The sequence below is a fragment of the Canis lupus genome, chromosome 27 (genome assembly GCF_003254725.2).
Source record: "Canis lupus dingo isolate Sandy chromosome 27, ASM325472v2, whole genome shotgun sequence".
In the NCBI taxonomy this organism is placed as follows: Eukaryota; Metazoa; Chordata; class Mammalia; order Carnivora; family Canidae; genus Canis; species Canis lupus.
Window position 1 is genome coordinate 1,008,560 of NC_064269.1, and position 18,142 is coordinate 1,026,701.

An 18,142-nucleotide genomic window follows, 5' to 3' on the forward strand; every position below is an offset into this window, starting at 1 on the left:
AAAGCAGCACTGCCCCTCCTCCCCAAAACAGCTCCCTCACCTCTCTCCCGGAACCCAGGCTTTCCTCAAATGAAAGCAATGCCCTAAATGCCCAGCTGCCCAAACAGCTGGGACGCGACACACTGGGTCCCTATCTCCAGCTGCCATTCACCTTGCCATGACTCAGTTTCCCTGCCCCGAAGAGAGTCAAGGGGGCAGAAGGAAGGAGGTTACGACTTGCATAAAGTCGAGAGGTCACCCGGGAGAGGGCCACCGGGTTGGGATTCATCATGTGCCCGGGAGAAATGCAGGCCTGGCGGGCCTCCTGGGCTCCTCAGGGCTGGGGCGCTGGAGCCCCGAGTGCCCCCGCTGGCCCGAGCACCGTGGGGGCGGGGTGTGGGCAGAAACCACACCGGGCTCAAGTTTCCTCTCTTGGCCAGAAGGGGCAGGAGGAGAGGAGGGCCACGGGGAGAGGGGAGGAGGGTTGGAGGAAGGACGGAGAGCTCAGGCCCAGGTCTTCAGAGCGGAGGCTGGGGCACCGCCGCGCTCCCCGTGCTCAGTGCTCAGGCCGGGCCTCGGCACCCAGCGCTCAGTGATGGCCCGGGGGCGGGGCGCAGCCCTCCCCTGTTTCCAGAGGTAGCGGGGATCGTCACCCTGGAGGTGTCAGCGCAGGCCCAGCCTCCCCAGCCTCCGCGCCGGAGCCACGGCTCTCTCCTCACCCGGCTCGGACCCTGCCACAGGTGCCTGCGGGGTGGGGCGGGAGGCGGGTGCCCGGGGGCCAGGGACAAGCTGGGGACGTGGAGGTGGCGGCCCAGAGAATCAGCAGCTCCCCGCACACCCCCGAGGGCCGAGGGCCTCCCCGGCGGCCCCCCTTAGGAGTGGACATCCAGGAATTCATCTGGGGGAAGAAGACCCAGATGGCTTCTTGAGCGCCCGGGGCCCCTCAGGGTGACTGGCTGCGGGGGCGGCACGGTGGTCCTCTGGGCCACGGTCACGGGGCTGGGACACCCGGAGCCAGCCCATGGCACGGCCGCCCTGGGGGAGCGATGCTCAGGTGCGTGGTACCCATCCTGCTGCCCCATGTGGCCGCTGGGAAGCTCGGGAGGCGAGGAGCTGGGGCCGCCGCTGGCCTGGGGGGTGAGAGGCGCCAGGATGGGCAGGATGCGCGGTGGGCGCGGGGCTGTTGGGGTTTGGCCGCCCGTGGCCTTCCTGCCCCCGCCCCCCGCTGCAGCCGGCAGGGCAGCCCTTCACCCTGGAGGTCCAGCAGCTCGGGAAGGAGGAGGCCGGTGGCAGCCGAAGAGAGAGGGGGGCGGCCGGTCTGGGGGCTGGGATTCTCTACATCTTGGCCCCCAAACAGCTGGAGCTTGGTTTCTAGGGACCGAACGGGGATGGCACACACTTGTCCCTTTCTCCCTCGTTCCTATACACCTGTTCGAGTCTGGATCTCCCACTGATGATCTCTCTCTCTCTCTCTCTCTCTCTCTCTCTCTCTCTCCCCTTTTCCTCTGTTCTGTTTCTCTATTTTACCTTCATGTGCCTCCCCCTCTTTTGGGATTGTTCCTAATATTTCTGAACAGCTTGCTCACCTGCCACTCCACGCCCCAGGTTTCGCCGATCCCTCCCCATCCTTCCATGGCTTCTATTGATGCCCGGAGAGGTGGGTGGTCTAATAAACCTCAGAGCAGGATCCCAGAGGCCAGCACCTTCTCTGTCCCCTTCTCCCCGTCAAGGCGTCCCCTCGCAGGTGGTCCTCCTCTGGGATCCTTGGGTATAAGGCTCTGTGTCACTCTGTGAGTGCCCGGACCCTGCGTTACGAGCCGTCCGGGTGGGACCATCGGGGGGAGTATAGTCCCTGTAAATGGCTCCCGTCCTGCCTGGAACATGTTGGTGGGGAGGAAGAGGGCTGTGTGACCTCAAAGTGCAGGTCACACTGCAAAGTGGGAACAGTTTACTGTAAAGCTAAAGGGACGCAGGGAGGCCCGCTCGCTTTCCCGGGAGCCGTCATGCGTGCGTCCCGGTGGTGGTCTGTCTGAGCAGTTCTGACTAAGCCTCCTCCCTGCTGTGTACCTGCCAGCCCCTGTGCCCCGGCCCCTTCCTTAGACAGGGAGGCTCCCAAGAGCCGGAGAGGCCTGTGCTGGTGGAGAGACCACCACCAAGCCCTGAGTGGCTGGGGAAGAGCACACGCTCCCCTGGGGCTGGTCCATGGCCTGCACCACACAGGCCGTTAGAGCTAATCCGGAGATTCTCATCAACTCCCTCCTTCCCGACCTTCCTGCCTCCAGGTCCCCCTGGGGACCCTTGTGGATTCTCATTTCCTTGTCCCAAAGGTTCAGGGGAGATTGAGCTCCTGGTCTCCATGAGAAGGGGCTGATACGGAGTCTCGGAGACCGGGGCAGCCCTGAGGGCAGCCTGCCTGGGTCATGGGTTTGAAGCTAGGAGGCGTCTAGGGTTAATTTGCCAGGCTCTTTTCTGGCTTCGTGTTCTTCCCTGTAAACACAGAAGGTTGGACTAGTTCAGCGTTTTTCAAGGTGGGGTGGGGCTGCGCATCAGAAGCACCAGGCGCTTGTTAAGGTGCCCGCCACTGGGTACCTGCACCTATGAATTCCATTCAGTAGGTCTGGGGTGCCTTGCGGGAGCCCGAGTTCCCACAAGCACAACAGGTGAGTGTGGTGCACAATCAAACTGGTGACTGCCCGAGCTGGGTGCCGCGGACCGGACCGCCTCCCACAGCTAGGGACGCCTCTGGTCCCCTCGGGGAAGAGGTGAATGGGGAAGTGATTTGCCCCAAGGCACGCCTTCGCCTTCGGGAGGCGCGAGAACCTGGTCTCCTGCCTCCTAGGGCAGGCTCCTGGTACTGCAGCTACGGGTCAGATCCAGGAAGACCCGAGGAGGGACCAAGGGAGGGGTGCAGGGTGAAGGGCTGTGAGGCAAGAGTCATTGTCCCTGCCCCCTGAGCCCCTTCTCCATTCACTTTGCCTTTGGGCAATTTCCTCCAGAACCTGGGTGGGGGAGGGCGGGGTTCCGGTGTTGAAATGGCATCCTGGGCAGACATAAACACCCCACCCACTTTGCCCACTGCGGGGCGTGCCACACGGCTCCCAGCTCTGGGGGCAGTAGAGCAGGGGGGCGGGGGGCGGCCTCCTCCTCAGGATAGCTTCTCTGCCTGAGTTTGCGGGAAACCAAGGAGCCGGTTGCACAGCAGATTCGGGGATGGGCCATCCTAGTGGCGATCAAGGTCCTGCAGCTTGGGGTGATCCCGCCCCCCAGCCTGCCTGCCCTTCCTCTGGGGCAGCGATGGGTGCCGTGTCTGGCCCTAAGATCCGAGGAGGCCCCGTGAAAGCCCCTTGGATCCCTCCCGGGGGCAGGGAGAGCGGGCCGGGAGGTGGGTGACAGCGGGTCGGCGGGTCGGGTGGGGAGGTGGGCTGAGAAGGGCCCGGAGGGAGGCGACGTGGAGAGGGCTGAGGGCGCCTGAGAGCAGCAAGCTGCAGAAAAGGACGCGGAGCTCAAGCTACGCAACCCCGGGTTTATGGATGCGGAGACAAGCTGAGAGCAGTGCCCGGCCTGGGCTGCCGGCCTCAGGCCCGGGGCCGCGGCAGCTCGAGCCCAGGTCAGGGAAGGTCGGCGGGGACGAGCCGAAGGGAAAGTGCTTTTGAGGCTCTAGAGAGGCCTTTCTGAGAAGAGGAGAGAAGAGGTTCTGCAGGAAAGAACTGCGTGAGGAGGAGGGCCGGAGCCGGCAGTGCGGGCCGGGCGGGGGGCGGCGGGGGCGGCGGGGCACAGGCGGTGGCCTGGCTTCTCGGCTGCGGCTGCATTTCGGCTGCGGCTGCATTTCGGGCCGACCTCCTGGGACGGGTGTGGAAGCCGGCGGCAGACTCAGGCCTGCGGGACACCCGCCGCTCTTGAACTCTTGACAGCGCGTCTAGGCCTTCGCGACGATTGTCCTATTACCTTAGGAACCCCGGCCGCCTGGCTGTGTGGGTTGGGGTATGGCCGAGATGACCCTGCAGGGACAGAGGACAGAGGTCCAGTGTCTCCAGAGACCATTCCTCCTCTGCTGCCTCCAGCTGATAAACCTCTTATCAGGCCCAAGCAGGGGAGCCCAGAGCCAGGAGAGGAGGAGAAGGCAGGGCTGCTATCAGCCACCAGGCCCGGGCCATATCTCGGAGCAGAGGAGGGGCTGTCTACTTGGCTCTTCCCACAACACGCTCCTTGGGGATCCCCAAGCGCTCATTCTCATCTTGGGAAGATGAGACAGAGGAGGAAAACTGAGGACAGAGGAGGAAAGCAGGAGTGATCCCTGATGTCGCCCCGGAAAATAGGGAAAAAAGTCCCCCAGAAGATCTGACTTCTGCCCTGGCCAGTGATACAGTTTTAGGGAGTAAGAAGAAGGGGAAAGAGAGGGCACCTTGCCTGCAAAAGAAGGTACAGACCTGCTGTGCTCGCAAGGACCTGTCTGCAGCCATAGCAGGTGAGGTGGAGATCACACCACACGGACAGCCTCTGCAGCCCAAGGGGCTGGTCGGCGAGGACAGCGTAACTGGGGGACAAGGGCGCGCCTTCTCTCCCGCGAGGCTGCGGGAGCTCTCCGTGGAGCCAGGACAAAGTGGCTGGTCCCTAGCACGAGAGGCCTTAACCTGTTTCTCCTTTTTAAAACTTATTTATTCTTTACCCTGTTTCTCCTTTGACACAGGTTCCTGGGGACTTTGGGCTTTAAGGACGCTGGACCAGGCCCTGGCCCAGTAGGATGCCCCCGTGTCCTCCCCAGCAGAGCAGGGACAGGGGGACACAGTTGCCCACTCCAGAGCTGGGCGAGATGGAGCTGACTTGGCAAGAGATCATGTCCATCACTGAGCTGCAGGTGAGCGGGACTGGGGGGACCCAGGGGAGGGGAGAGCTGAGGAGCAGGGAGTCTGGCTGGGGCTGAGTAGGGGGCTGGAGCGAGCGGGGAATGTTCCAGACACTGGAAAAGGAAGGGCTGGTGCAGGAGGGCGATCTGGATGGAAGACCAGAATATTAAGGGGTGAGCGGTGCGGAAGAGCAGGGGAAGGAGTGGTGGCGAAGGAAGGACCTGATTGGCCGCGTAGGCTCTCAGCAGCCCCTCCCCTCCCATCTCTCTAGCCCACCTGGGCCGCCTGCCTTCGCTCACCTTCTTCCCTTCTGAACTCCCTCTCCTCCAGCCCTGCCCATCTTCTTCCCTCATTGCCTCCCCCTGCCCTCAGATGCTGGGCCCCTTTCCCTCAGGTAGCAGAGCAGTAGTTCAGGGGCCTGGGGAAGGAGGGGGTCAGACTATGACAGGGTCCTTGCCTCCTGCCAGTTGGACAAAGGGGTGTCTGTTGGCCTAACAATGATGCCTTTGTCCCCGGCTGGGCTGGAGCACGGTGGCTCCTCGATGTGAGTTGGGGGCCCTGTTTCCAGCATGTTCCCTCCTTCTCTCTGCACCTGGGCAGGGGACAGAGGGCCTGGGGAGGAGAGGGTACTGCGAGTGCCGGCTCCCCAAGGTGCCTCTCAGCCCCCAGACCTAGCCCTCTGCCCCCCCGCTTCTCTGCCCTGCCATCTGCCCTAAGCCCTCCTCGCGCTCAGCAGCTCCCTCTGCCGGGTGCCAAGGGCATGGCCAGCGTCTGAACTTGACCCTTTGACCCTAGATAACCACAGCAGGAAAGGGTTCTGGGGGGGTCATCACAGATAACAACTTCTTGTCTTCTTGAAGGAAAGAAAGGAAGACGAGCCTTTTCAAACTTGGGTGAGAGCTTCCCCTGAAGAGGGGGAGATTCCATAATGTTGCAGCGTTAGGTAGTCCTTCCCGGAGTCTGACCTCGGGGACTGCCGCTCCTGTTTAAGCTTTTTTTTTTTTTTTTTTAATTTTTTTTTATTTATTTATGATAGTCACACAGAGAGAGAGAGAGAGGCAGAGACATAGGCAGAGGGAGAAGCAGGCTCCATGCACCGGGAGCCCGATGTGGGATTCAATCCCGGGTCTCCAGGATCGCGCCCTGGGCCAAAGGCAGGCGCCAAACCGCTGCGCCACCCAGGGATCCCCGTTTAAGCTTTTTAAAGCTGCTTTCTACTTGGAATAGCGGCACAGCAACCTTACGAGAGGCTTCGCGTGATGTTTTGCACCTCTCTGTTCCCGTTATGTCACCGTACCTTTCAGAAGGACCCAGCTGGTTCTCTTCCTCAGCCTGTCTTCAAACCTCTGTGTGTTTTCTTGCAGGGCCTAAATGCTCCAAGTGAGCCGTCGTTTGAGACCCCAGCCCCAGCCCCATACCCTGGGCCCCCGCCACCCCCGACTTACTGCCCCTGCTCGATCCATCCAGATGCTGGCTTCCCCCTTCCTCCAACACCTTACGAGCTCCCAGCAGCCACATCTCATGTCCCAGACCCGTCGTACTCCTACGGCAACATGGCCATACCGGTTTCCAAGCCCCTGACCCTCTCAGGCCTGCTCAGTGAGCCCCTCCCAGATCCCTTGGCTCTCCTGGACATCGGCCTGCCAGCGGGGCCCCCGAAGCCCCAAGAAGACCCAGAATCTGACTCAGGATTATCCCTCAACTATAGTGACGCTGAATCTCTTGAGCTGGAGGGGACGGAGGCTGGTCGGCGGCGCGGCGAGTATGTAGAGATGTACCCAGTGGAGTATCCCTACTCACTCATGCCCAACTCTTTGGCTCACCCCAACTATGCCTTGCCACCTGCAGAGACCCCCTTAGCCCTAGAACCCTCCGCAGGCCCCGTGAGGGCCAAGTCCACGGCGCGGGGGGAGGCGGGGAGTCGGGATGAGCGTCGGGCCCTGGCCATGAAGATTCCCTTCCCGACGGACAAGATCGTCAACTTGCCGGTGGATGACTTTAACGAGCTATTGGCACGGTACCCGCTGACGGAGAGCCAGCTGGCCTTAGTGCGGGACATCCGACGGCGGGGCAAGAACAAGGTGGCGGCCCAGAACTGTCGCAAGAGAAAGCTGGAGACCATCGTACAGTTGGAGCGGGAGCTGGAGCGGCTGGGCAACGAGCGGGAACGGCTGCTCCGCGCCAGAGGGGAGGCCGACCGGACCCTGGAGGTCATGCGCCAGCAGCTGACGGAGCTGTACTGTGACATCTTCCAGCACCTGCGGGACGAGGCAGGCAACAGCTACTCCCCCGAAGAGTACGCCCTGCAGCAGGCCGCCGATGGGGCCATCTTCCTGGTGCCCCGGGGGACCAAGGTGGAGGCCGCGGACTGAAGGGCGGGGCTGGCCCCGGAGAGGTCTTAATTCCCTTCTGATAAGGGTGCTCCCTAGCAGGAGCGAGTTCTCTAGAGCAGAAGGGGACAAGGGGAACCTAGCATTTGGAGGTCCGAGGCGGATCGGTAAGGCTTGCCTTAGGGGAAGTGATTGCGGGGCGCTGGAATCTCTTTTCCATGATCCGGCTTCCTGGATCTCCAGCCTCCACCTCCTGTTTGAGCTTCGGTATATAAAGCGCTCTACACACACACAAAGCCTTCCACTGTGTCTTCCTTCTCAGGAGAGGGCGATGAGACGGAGCACCCCTCAGAGCTCAGCGCTGGGCAGTGGTGGAGAGGGAACCCTGCCAGGCTCTTTTCTGCCCCTACAGCTCTGGGAGACATTTGGGCTTGAGCAGCACGGTCCACCCCCTCATCTCCTTCTTCAGAGCCAGGGGTCACGGATGATCTGAGGGGCCCCCTCCCTGGTGACCCACTATTTAGGGGGTGGGGGCTGCTGCCAAAGCTGGCTATACCCCCTGTGCAAGATCCTGAAGCTCAGGCCTCTCCTTTCCCAATCTCCGGAGCACAGAGAAGTCCAGGATACCGCGGGCCTTCTTCCTGTTCCCTCCCGCCCACTTCTGTAGGACTTGCTCGTCCTCATGTACTAGAGCTCTCGGAAGACTGAGATGCTCTTTAAGCGGAATGCATTTTTTTTAAATAAAGATTTTATTTATTCATTCATGAGGGACACCGAGAGAGGCAGAGACACAGGCAGAGGGAGAAGCAGGCTCCACCCAGGGAGCCCGACGTGGGACTCGATTCCAGGACCCCGGGGTCATGCCATGAGCGGAGCCAAAGGCAGACGCTTAATAGACTGAGCCACCCAGGTGCCCCTCAAGGGATTTCAAACCCGAGTCTGGGCAAGCCCTGCTCCCTGGTGTAGGATATGCCTTTTGGTGAACTTTTCTCCTTGGTTGTAGTAGATGCACTACCCCATTGTTTGGGGGCCTCCCTTTCCTAGAGCCTCAAAGAACTAGGGCATTTTTTCCTTGAAGCAGAACATGAATAAGTTCCAAAATCCAAGTCCAATCAAACTTCTCGGACACTACACTTTAATCTTCCGGGTTGGCGTTGGGTGGTTCCTGATCTTTCCAGTCACTGCAATAGGTCTTTGGGGTATCTTACTTCTATTTACACTTCAATTTTACTAGCTCCATTCCAATGGGGAAAACGTCCAAGTTCTGGTAGTTTTGAGACATGAAAGCAGACATCAAAGGTGTGGAATTGTTATGCTTCGATTCTCAAAATGGGGCAGCCCGGGTGGCTCAGCGGTTTAGTGCCGCCTTCAGCCCAAGGCGTGATCGAGTCCCATGTTGGGCTCCCTGCATGGAGCCTGCTTCTCCCTCTGCCTGTCTCTTGTGGATAAATAAAATCTTAAAAAAAAAAAAAAAAAAAAAAAAAAGGTTCTCAAAATGTGGTCTCCTAGGTTAGGGAATGAAAGCAACAGAAAGCCTCAGATTCCTAATAGATCTGCTAAGTTCAACTTATCAACCTTACTTTCTTAAAAAATTGAAAATGCAGGATCAAGTTGCAAAGGGCAGTGCCTGGGTTAGCGGTTTAGCAACTCAGTTCACTTAGGGATGCCAAGCAATTTTTTCACTTCTAGGCAAGCTCACAAGAGGGTAGTTCAGACCACTATTCAGTGCTTCCTGAGCACCTATTCTAGAATTGTTCTAGGCACTGGAGATACAAAAGGGGAAAATGCTCCATTCTAAAGATACATCGAAGCGGGTAAGACCACCATATACACAGAACCTACATAACCTAAAGTTAAAGGTGAACACGGGTTTTGTAGAACCTGGGTTATGTTCCGGAGGTTGCAAGAACTGGAGCCAGGTCACCTTCATTTAAAAAGTACAGAACCTGGGACGCCTGGGTGGCTCAGCAGTGGTGTCTGCCTCACTCAGGGTATGATCCAAGCTCCAGGATTGAATCCCACATCGGGCTTCCCGCAGGGAGCCTGCTTCGCCCTCTGCCTGTGTCTCCCATTAATAAACTTACTAACATCCTGTATTTACTTGTAAAGCACGTAGTGAAGTACATGGAATGTAACCGAAGCATAACCTTTTTATTCTAGTGGTCCTGTCCTTCTAAACCATGATTATGAGAAACTTAGTAACTTCAAGTCACAAAGGGAATTAGATTCTTACAGTGGTAGATCACCTACACATTCACACCTAAGTTGAAAATTGAAGCTGGATGATCTTTTTTTGAAGACAGAAGGGTTAAGCATTCACTAGGTGGTTGAATTACTGCTTCATAATTTTTGGGTTACTCTTAAGAAACTTAAAAACTGGGCAGCCCGGGGGGGGGGGGCTCAGTGGTTTTGCGCTGCCTTCAGCCCAGGGTGTGATCCTGGAAACCCAGGATCGAGTCCTGTGTTAGGTCCCCTGCATGGAGCCTGCTTGTCCCTCTGCCTCTCAAATAAAAATATCTTTCAAAAAAAACCCCCAAAACCTTAAAACTTCCTGCTCTCCCCAGATTCACCTTTAACTTTCAGATTTTTTTGAAATCAGAGATAGCTGGCCAATAAATACTTGTGGAGGGCAGCCCTGGTGGCTTAGTGGTTTGGCAGTGCCTTTGGCCCAGGGTGTGATCCTGGAGCCCCGGGATTGAGTCCCACACTGGGCTCCCTGCATGGAGCCTGCTTCTCCCTCTGCCTGTGTCTCTGCCTCTCTCGGTGTCCCTCATGAATGAATAAATAAAATCTTAAAAAATAAATGAATAGAACCACTTTGGGACACCCGGGTGGGCTCAGGCGGGGATCCTGGGATCGAGTCCCACACTGGGTTCCCCTGCAGGAAGCTCACTTCTCCCTCTGCCGGTCTCTCTCATGAATAAATAAAATCTCGGGGGGGGGGGCGGGGGCGGGGGCGGAAGGAACCACTGCCATTCCAAAAAGCTGAATACTACTTATTTTTTTCGTTTGGAAAAAGGACCACTCCCAACAACTCAAGTTCCTCCCTAATCTCAACTTCAACCTGATTAAGGAATTTAGGTTGTCCCACCTTTCTTTACACACCCAAGATCTTAGTAGTTCCTTTAGGTTTAAAAGGGTCCAATGAAGCATTAGTAAGGTATAAAGGAGAAAGATCTTCAATTCTAAAAAAATTTGATTTATCATATTATGAAGGGGGGGGAGGGAAACAAGGAACAGAACCAAGTTACAAAGTATTTATTAAAAGTCCATTCACAAAACTGAATGATTAATTCAAGCTGCAGAGCAGCTAACAACTGCATGGCAGTGAAAATGAGGTGCATAGTGGCTCAGATTAAAGGTTGTCCTCATTAAGGATGTTCCTGCAAGGAAAAAAAAAGTTATTAAGTGTTTACAGAAGCGCTTGAAAAATTCTACAATTACAGTCAGATTTAGTTTAATGGGAACCCAATTACTTTAAATACTTTTTGCTGGCTACGGCAGACAGATCCCATTTTTTGGGTTCCCAGGCACAATTTGTCATTCTCTACTTTGGCAATTACCAAGCACTCTTGCTGACAATTAAGTTTATAAAAGGCTTACCTTTTAGCCATAAATTTGTATGGATGAGTTTCTGAAAATTTTTTTTTTAAAGAGAGTTGATTAGCCTGGAGTAGCAGACTCCTCCCTAGAAAAGTAAACAACCTTTAGAACTAGCTTTTCTGAGACCAACTCCCAGATCAGGGTAAATCCCCCACCCCCCAAAATTAATGGTCCACCCTCCCTCCCACCATGTTTTGGGGAAGATTATAATGCATTACTTTGAGCCATTGTTTTAATGAAATGGGTTAAAGGAAGGTAGGAAATAAAATTAAAAGGGCAAAAATATATTGTCACAGTAGAATTAAGTGTTCACTTCCTTCATTTGGGAGCCAAGTCTAGGGTGTCCATTTAAAACAACTGATCTCCAGAAAAGCCAGTTCAGCTTAACTGGACTAGTTTTGGCTCAATATATTAAGGAAAATGTAACAGAAAACTGGAATTTAAGTAACACTATATGGATGTAAGTAAAATCTGTTCTTACCTACCAGCATAGCAATAAAACCTTTTCTCCTGGTTCTGACTGCTAGTCCTAAGAGTCAGGTGTGCCTTACTCTTGTCTGCCTCCTTTCTTGCGATGGTCACTGAAACTTCACTCCCTCCTAGCTTTCATGGAGCGTGCCGTGGCCTGCCCCTGGCTTATCTGTACTCCACATACCACAAGTGTCTACTCTCAGCTGTAGAGTGTCTGAGCTCGGAGCCATTCGCGCTATACTTGCTAGCAGTTCCTAGAAGCTGAACATCTCTCCTGGATCTTTAAAGGCATTGTCACGAATCCTGAGGTATCTGCAAACTCCCTCAATAGTTAAGGTTCCACCTGCCATTGCAAACTCAGCCAATATCAAACTCATGGAACTATCACCCATGCTTTCCCACCCTCCTCCCCCCCACTCCACACCCACCCTCCTCCCCAAACTTCCAAGTAACACACCCACGGGATGGAATACACAATCCTAGTGATAAACAATTCTCTATGCTACCAGGTACAATGGCACTGATATTGAGGGTACCAAAGGGAGGGCTCAAAAGAACCTATGTAACAAATAACAATGATTGGATATTAACTGTAAAAGGCTTTAGAAATCATTTTCTATACAATTAACATTTTAGGATGGTTGTGTGATGTACCATATTTAAAGGAAAACTGCAGTTAACGTGAATATAATAAGGTTCCTTGCCATCTGCAGAATTTTTATGTCCAAACAGGTTTAAGTAGTATGGGATTAATTTGTAAACCTCAATTACGGACCCACCCACCAGAACAAAATGTAACTGCTGTTTTCCTTTAATGTAAACCTGGTTTTGTATTAAAAATAAGATATTCTTACTGGTGCTGGTCAGTTTAAAAAGGTCTCCCAAACACTTCTAATCTGTGGACTTATGGGGTGGCATTAGCCAGCAGCTGGTTTCTATTCTCTGGCAGAGTTTTGAACTTGAATTGTGATAGAAGCATTCAACATTATGAGGGGTAGTGGGTAGGGAAAGTCCAAAGCTCTGCCAGTCCCAAATCCATACAGTTGTCATTCCATTCAAGAGAATATTAAATCGTTTATTGATTACACATGATAATGGACGATACACAAGCTTTAATCCCATCTATAATTTTATCTGATACCATAATTCAATTTAGATATATTGCATAGGATGTGCCAACAATCATAATAACCAAATAAACTCCAGGACTTTGCTTGGGTGACCCTTTTAACGGTGAACTCCAGGTCACAACACATTAACTGTCAGTTCAACCACACCAAGGTTTGTGGAGACAATGGCTTCTGTGCCCAAGCAGGTTGCAAATAAATTTCGAGTGGAACCTGGCATCACCCTGAAGGAATTCTAACTTCACACTGTTGGGGTAGTTTACCAAGATGGCTTCAGAGTAGACTAACTTTACACAGCACATTTAAAAAAAGACACATTTATTCAGCGTCATGATCAGACTATTACATTTAGCAATCAACAGCATGGGTGCAAAAAAAAAAATCTACATTAAAACCCTTTGTTGGAATGCTTTACACTTTCCACAGAACAGAAACTAAAATAACCTGTTATACAATTAGTCACAAATACAGTCCTCGAGTTTTTTGCCCATACACATGAGTATTGTCTAAAACATGTCTTCTTTGTAGCAGCTAGGCCCTGCCACCACTGTGCTTGGCTGAGTTCACAAATCTGTTGTAACCTGTAGCTTCCCTGTCACTTCTCTGGCTCTCCTCTCCTGCTAAGCTTTGTTTCCTGTTGAACAATATGGAATAAAGTTGTTAATCTAAACATATTAAGACTCAAGGCTACAATCCAATAGCAAGTTTTGTTTCCCACAAATTTTGCTGATCTGAATATTAACATCCACAATTTTACTGCAATTATAATGTTAACTATGTTGCACTGCTCAGCTACATTAGGGTTACTGGGTTCATTATCATTTACAAAAATTAACTTAAAACATAAAAGGGTGTTTACTTACCTGGCAGTAATTAAAACCTTCTGCCACTGCCATAGCTGCTGCTGCTGCTGGAACCGCCATAGCCACCTAAGAACATAATTTGCCCCTTTAAGCTTTGGAAGCACCAACAGAAAGATTTTTTTATATAAGGGGCAGTAAAATTTCACAAATTTTCAGGAGTTTGAGCTCACAAGACTTTCCCAATTTGATTGCAAATTGCCTGTCACTTAAATTTCCTAAAGGCTTTTAACATACTCTACTGGTATTATAAATACTGAACGCTCCCAACAGCGCATATAGACAATACCTTGGTTTCGTGGTTTGGCAAAGTATTGGCCTCCACCACCATAGGGGCCAGAGCTTCTGCCTCCAAAATTTCCTCCTTTCATGGGTCCAAAATTTGAGGATTGATTGTTGTAATTGCCAAAATCGTTATAGCTTCCGCCACCTCCAAAGTTGCTTCCTAGGAATGGAAAGAGGGCCTGTTACTTGAAGATGGTAGTTCTGAATTCTATTTAGTGCTCATAACAAAAAAAGCTGCAGGATCTGCTTTGCCTTCCTCCCAAACTCTGGTTGCTCCAATTACCTATTTCATCCTTTTTCTGGGCAAGGCACTAAGTTGAATAATCCAGTGTTTTTAAAAAGATTCACCCACAAATTATCATGGCATTAACAGATCGTATTCTCTAGCCTCGAAGGCTTGTACCCATCCAGGGCACTGCAAACACAGGCTGGATCTATCAACCAAGTGCCTAAGATCCCAAAGGAGTCATATACTAAATCCTGCTGGAAACTAATCTAATTCTGATTAAAGGCACCACTATCCACTTATCCATCTATCTTATTTGGGAGTGAGGCGGCCCCAGCTTAAAGCTAGGAGGAGGTAGCATTAGCAAGCCCATTAAAAAATACCATGCATCGTACCACATAATGCTTTTTAAGAGCATTAAATCCCCTTAGGGACATAAACTCTAAAGGGCTAATCTAGCTTTTGCACCAAGTACTTGGATCACTGGATACCTACCACTACCACCGCCATAGCCGCCTCCGCCTCCTCCGTTGTTATAGCTGTCATAGCTGCCACTCCCGCCATAGCCACTGCCCTGGTTTCCATAACCCTGTCCACCACTTCCATAGCCTCTGCTTCCTCCAGAGTAACCAGGGCCGCCTCCTCCATAACCACCTACAAGAATACAATTCTTCTCAATAAGACAAAAGTATTTCACAGTCAAAACCTGTGCAAGTGTAATGCCTAAAAGCCTGCTCACAGCATGCTGTTATCAGAGCTGTTTATCATGCACTAGTTTAGCTCTACTAACCTAGTCTAAAGGTTGCCAAACGAAACTCCACCTATATATTCCTTAAAATAAACTTACCGTCATTACCAAATCCGTTATAGCCATCCCCACTGCCACCATATCCACCACCACCTCGACTGCCACCGAAGCCACCTGAAAGAAAGTAGAGTTTTAAACCACCATGAAGTGTACAGAGTATACGTGTTCTATGTTGTTTTAAAGTAGAATTCTATAAAGATACTTCCTGTGCTACAAAAATGATCCCAATGTTGATGATTTAACTTTCTGGTTAGTAAAAAGCCAGATCTACACTTGGATAAAATTTAAGCCAGGAGTTAATCTGCTGCAGAGGAAAAAGGGACCTGGGGATAATCAAAGTATAAATTTATTGTTAACTTTGAGTGGTAAACTTACCTCGACCACTGAAGTTCCCTCCACGACCAAAGTTGTCATTCCCACCAAAACCACCTCCACGACCACCACCAAAGTTTCCAGAACCACTTCGGCCTTAAAACACAAAAGTTTTAAATGTTACATTATACGGATTGGAGAATCACTCAGTTAATTAATCCTCACGTGCAAGGATTAACTGAACAAACGCACCTCTTTGGCTGGACGAAGCACTAGCCATCTCTTGCTTCGATAGGGCTTTCCTTACTTCACAGTTGTGGCCATTCACAGTATGGTATTTTTGAACTAAAAAAAAAAAAAAATTCCAAGAGAACATGACCTCAGGCTTTAGAACGTAACATGGATTTCAGAAGCCGTAGCAAAGAGCATGCCCGACACTTACTGACAATCTTGTCTACAGAGTCGTGGTCATCAAAGGTCACAAAAGCAAAACCTCTCTTTTTGCCACTGCCTCGGTCAGTCATGATCTCAATCACTTCGATTTTCCCATACTGTTCAAAATAATCTCTTAGATGATGTTCTTCAGTGTCTTCTTTAATGCCACCGACAAAAATCTTTTTCACAGTTAAGTGGGCACCGGGTCTTTGAGAATCCTATTGTTGGGGGGGGGGACGGGACGGACACAATTCCGTTATTTACACCGACCAAGCCACCCCTAACCGCGAGGTCCCCTTGGCGGCCCGCTTCTGCGTCTGCCCAGGAAAGAATAAACCCTCACTCACTTCTCGGGAGACAGCCCTCTTTGGTTCCACGACTCTTCCGTCCACCTTGTGCGGCCGGGCGTTCATGGCCGCGTCCACCTCCTCCACGGTGGCGTACGTGACGAACCCAAAGCCTCTGGAGCGCTTGGTGTTGGGGTCTCTCATTACCTGAAAGGTGAGCTCCCTGAATACTGAGGAGAACCCCGGAACTTCTCACGCTGAGTTACAAATTAAAAAAAGAAAAAGAAAAAAAAAAAAAGAAAAGCGCGCCCCCTCCCCTCCCCCCCCCGCCCGCCCACGAGGCCCTCCGGCTCCCCGGGGCCGCCACACGTGCATCTCCTCCCGGGAGCGCCTCCGCGGCTGGGACCACCCCTTCCGGCGCCGGCCGGCTCTCCGCCCCAGTCCCGTTAACCGCCGTCGGAGCGGCGGAAGCCACCTCGCTCCTGGGCCCTCCGTCTCCGGCACGTCTTACCACACAGTCCGTAAGCGTCCCCCATTGCTCAAAATGGCTCCTCAGACTCTCATCGGTCGTTTCGAAGCTCAAACCTCCGATGAAGAGCTTCCGCAGCTGCTCGGGCTCTTTGGGAGACTAGGAGCGGGGACACAGCTCGTTACGTGGCGCGCCCAACGCCCAGCCCCGTCCCGTTGGGAGGAAAATCCTAGACAGCAGCGTTACAAGGCACGTATTGTTCCCTCGGGTTACGGGAGGCCACGTGCTTCTCCCCTCGGAGGGGACCGAGCGGTGGGGGCTGGGAGGCCGCGGGCGCATGCGCCCCGACTCTCCCTCCGACGCACGCGCAACAAAAGGACTCGGCTGGACGGACGCCGAAGCGGCGGGGAACTACGGCTGCTCCGCAAGAAACTCGCTCCCGGAGACACGATCAAACAAAACCCGTCGAATGCGCCCGCGAGTTCTGCCGGGAGGGCGCAGCCCGGCGCCACAGCCAAGCGCTGCAGGACGGCGGCCTCATGGCGACGACGAGGACAAAATGGCGACCTCAACTTCGGGAGGGGAAGGCCCTGGCGGCCCCCGAAGGGCTGCCGAACGGGCTGGCGCGAGCGGCCACGCCAGGCCGCGTCCTACCGGCCCCAGGGAAGGAGCGAGGAAGGAAACTAGGCGGGAGACAGCGTGTTACTCACCTCTGACTTAGACATGACGGCGGTGGGAGGGGAGACTTTAACGATGCTTACTCGGCGGCGTCCAGGGGCAGAAAGGAGTAATCTAACGAACGTATCTGCCAGCCTACCTTCGGCCTCGCTTTTTTATCCCGCCTCCTCGCTTTAGGCATTGGTAGACTCCGCCCCTGAGCGTCTCTGATTGGATGTTTGCGATAGCCTCCCCCTGCTATTGGTCTATAGCCCCGCACTGCTGCGCAACGTCATCCGCTTGGGCGTTCTACGCAGGCTCCGCCCCTTCAGGTCTATTGGTTCCCGGGTAATATTATTCCTAAGTACTGTGATTGGCTCGTCAACCAGTCATTCATATTTGAACGAACCTAAGGTATTTAAATGAATTTTCAATCCATTCCGCCCCGAAATTATGTTCCGCTCAGTTGGCGAAGCACGGTAAATGCTAATATATTACGAACGAGGTTATCAGGTGATTTTTCTTTTTTTTTTTTTTGCAAACGACCGCCCGCCGGGCGCATGTGTAGTAAAATGGCGAGTTTACGCAGGCGCACTAACCAGTTCCGCTCGGCGCTTGGAGCACGTGAAATGGCGGGCGGGAGACGGCGGCGACTCTACGGCGCCTGCGTCGTGGCGGGAGTCGCGCCCCGCTCTGCGCAGGCGTAATGGGCGGAGAAAGGGTCCGGTCGCAGGATTGGCCGCGCAGGCGCAGGGAAGGATCCGTTTTGGCGGGCGGTTGGCGTTGCGCAGAAGGCGGCGGCGGCGGCGTCCCGTGGTCCGGCCTCGCCACAGAGGAACAGGGGAGGCGTTGGCGCGAGTGGCCGGTCTCGATTCCGGGTAAGCGGCGGATCGTCTCGCCTACTCATACGAGGTGTTGAACTGACTCCAATTGGGCCCGTTATTGTGTGAAATGAATGGAGCGCGGGGTGGGGGCTCGTAAAGGGGGAGCGCTGGGTTCAGCCAACCAATGGACGGCGGGGGCGGGATGTCTGCCGGCCGGGAGTGCCGTGGGGCTCCGCGGCCCGGAGTCTGACTGGCTTGCGCGCGGGCCAATTGGGTCCGCCTTTGCCGCCGACGGACGGGCCCTCGGGCCCTCGGGACGTGGGGGCGGGCCCTGCGCCCTGAGCAGCGTCCCGCCGAGCCAATGGGCGCCGAGCGCGCCGTAGGTTGGGCTCCTCGGAGGCGGCGGGCGGACTCCGAGGGGGAGGCCCCGCTGTGGAGCCGGCGGCGGGCGGCCTGCGGACGGCGCCCGGGCGGGTCGCCCAGTCAGCGGTGCGGAAGCGGGAGGCCTCGCTGCGGGCTGTGGAGGAGCGGGCGGGAGGGCGCGGGGGCGCGGGGGCGCGCGTTCTCTCCACAGTGGCCGCCGGCGCCCGGCGCTCGGCCCTTCACCCCACACGCGTTTCCGGTA

At 54.1% G+C, this 18,142-nt stretch overlaps 3 protein-coding genes across 14 annotated transcripts in view; 2 read left to right on the forward strand and 1 right to left on the reverse strand.

Annotated features, from left to right (window-relative positions):
• The first annotated feature begins 418 nt into the window (after window positions 1–418).
• Window positions 419–7,449, forward strand: NFE2 (nuclear factor, erythroid 2). Of its 5 annotated transcripts, none has more exons than XM_025458691.3 (3): window positions 419–719; window positions 4,667–4,834; window positions 6,188–7,449. In XM_025458691.3, exons 2-3 carry the CDS (start codon window positions 4,721–4,723, stop codon window positions 7,193–7,195), a joined length of 1,122 nt encoding a protein of 373 aa, XP_025314476.1. In that variant the 5' UTR covers window positions 419–719; window positions 4,667–4,720; the 3' UTR covers window positions 7,196–7,449. The 5 variants fall into 5 exon arrangements, with proteins under 5 accessions (XP_025314476.1, XP_025314478.1, XP_025314479.1 ...); XM_025458693.2 differs by lacking the exon at window positions 419–719 and adding an exon at window positions 782–1,033; XM_025458694.3 differs by lacking the exon at window positions 419–719 and adding an exon at window positions 1,250–3,214.
• Window positions 7,450–10,396: 2,947 nt separating this feature from the next.
• HNRNPA1 (heterogeneous nuclear ribonucleoprotein A1) lies at window positions 10,397–16,904 on the reverse strand. 5 transcript variants are annotated; one of them, XR_007406610.1, is made up of 12 exons: window positions 16,747–16,904; window positions 16,079–16,195; window positions 15,628–15,774; window positions 15,288–15,498; window positions 15,098–15,190; window positions 14,909–15,001; window positions 14,573–14,647; window positions 14,221–14,379; window positions 13,504–13,659; window positions 13,218–13,283; window positions 10,757–10,841; window positions 10,397–10,536 (listed from the first exon to the last, which is right to left on the reverse strand). XR_007406610.1 is itself a non-coding variant. In XM_049102905.1 (10 exons), the coding sequence occupies exons 1-10, from the start codon at window positions 16,759–16,761 to the stop codon at window positions 13,228–13,230; spliced, it is 1,122 nt and encodes a 373-aa protein (XP_048958862.1). In that variant the 5' UTR covers window positions 16,762–16,904; the 3' UTR covers window positions 13,215–13,227. The 5 variants fall into 5 exon arrangements, 1 of the variants encoding a protein (XP_048958862.1); XR_007406609.1 differs by having other exon boundaries at window positions 10,757–12,988; XR_007406612.1 differs by lacking the exon at window positions 14,221–14,379.
• Window positions 16,905–17,403: 499 nt separating this feature from the next.
• CBX5 (chromobox 5) overlaps window positions 17,404–18,142 on the forward strand; it is a 37,995-nt gene continuing 37,256 nt past the window's right edge. For 2 of the 4 annotated variants that reach the window (XM_049102906.1, XM_025458696.3), the window contains exon 1: window positions 17,410–17,571. The gene's annotated coding sequence lies outside the window, so the exon portion shown is untranslated. Of the gene's footprint in view, window positions 17,606–18,142 lie in introns of all 4 variants that reach the window. The other 2 variants (XM_025458695.3, XM_049102908.1) reach the window with 2 other exon arrangements.

Bases quoted from the DNA above. Each gene is read 5' to 3' on its own strand.
- NFE2 (XM_025458691.3), top strand. From the start codon at position 4,721: ATGCCCCCGTGTCCTCCCCAGCAGAGCAGGGACAGGGGGACACAGTTG. The intron at 4,835-6,187 runs GTGAGCGGGACT...GTTTTCTTGCAG, and splicing joins TGTCCATCACTGAGCTGCAG to GGCCTAAATGCTCCAAGTGA.
- HNRNPA1 (XM_049102905.1), bottom strand. The intron at 14,380-14,572 runs GTAAGTTTATTT...GTATTCTTGTAG, and splicing joins TAACGGATTTGGTAATGACG to GTGGTTATGGAGGAGGCGGC. The intron at 13,660-14,220 runs GTAGGTATCCAG...TTCCATTCCTAG, and splicing joins CGGCTATGGCGGTGGTAGTG to GAAGCAACTTTGGAGGTGGC.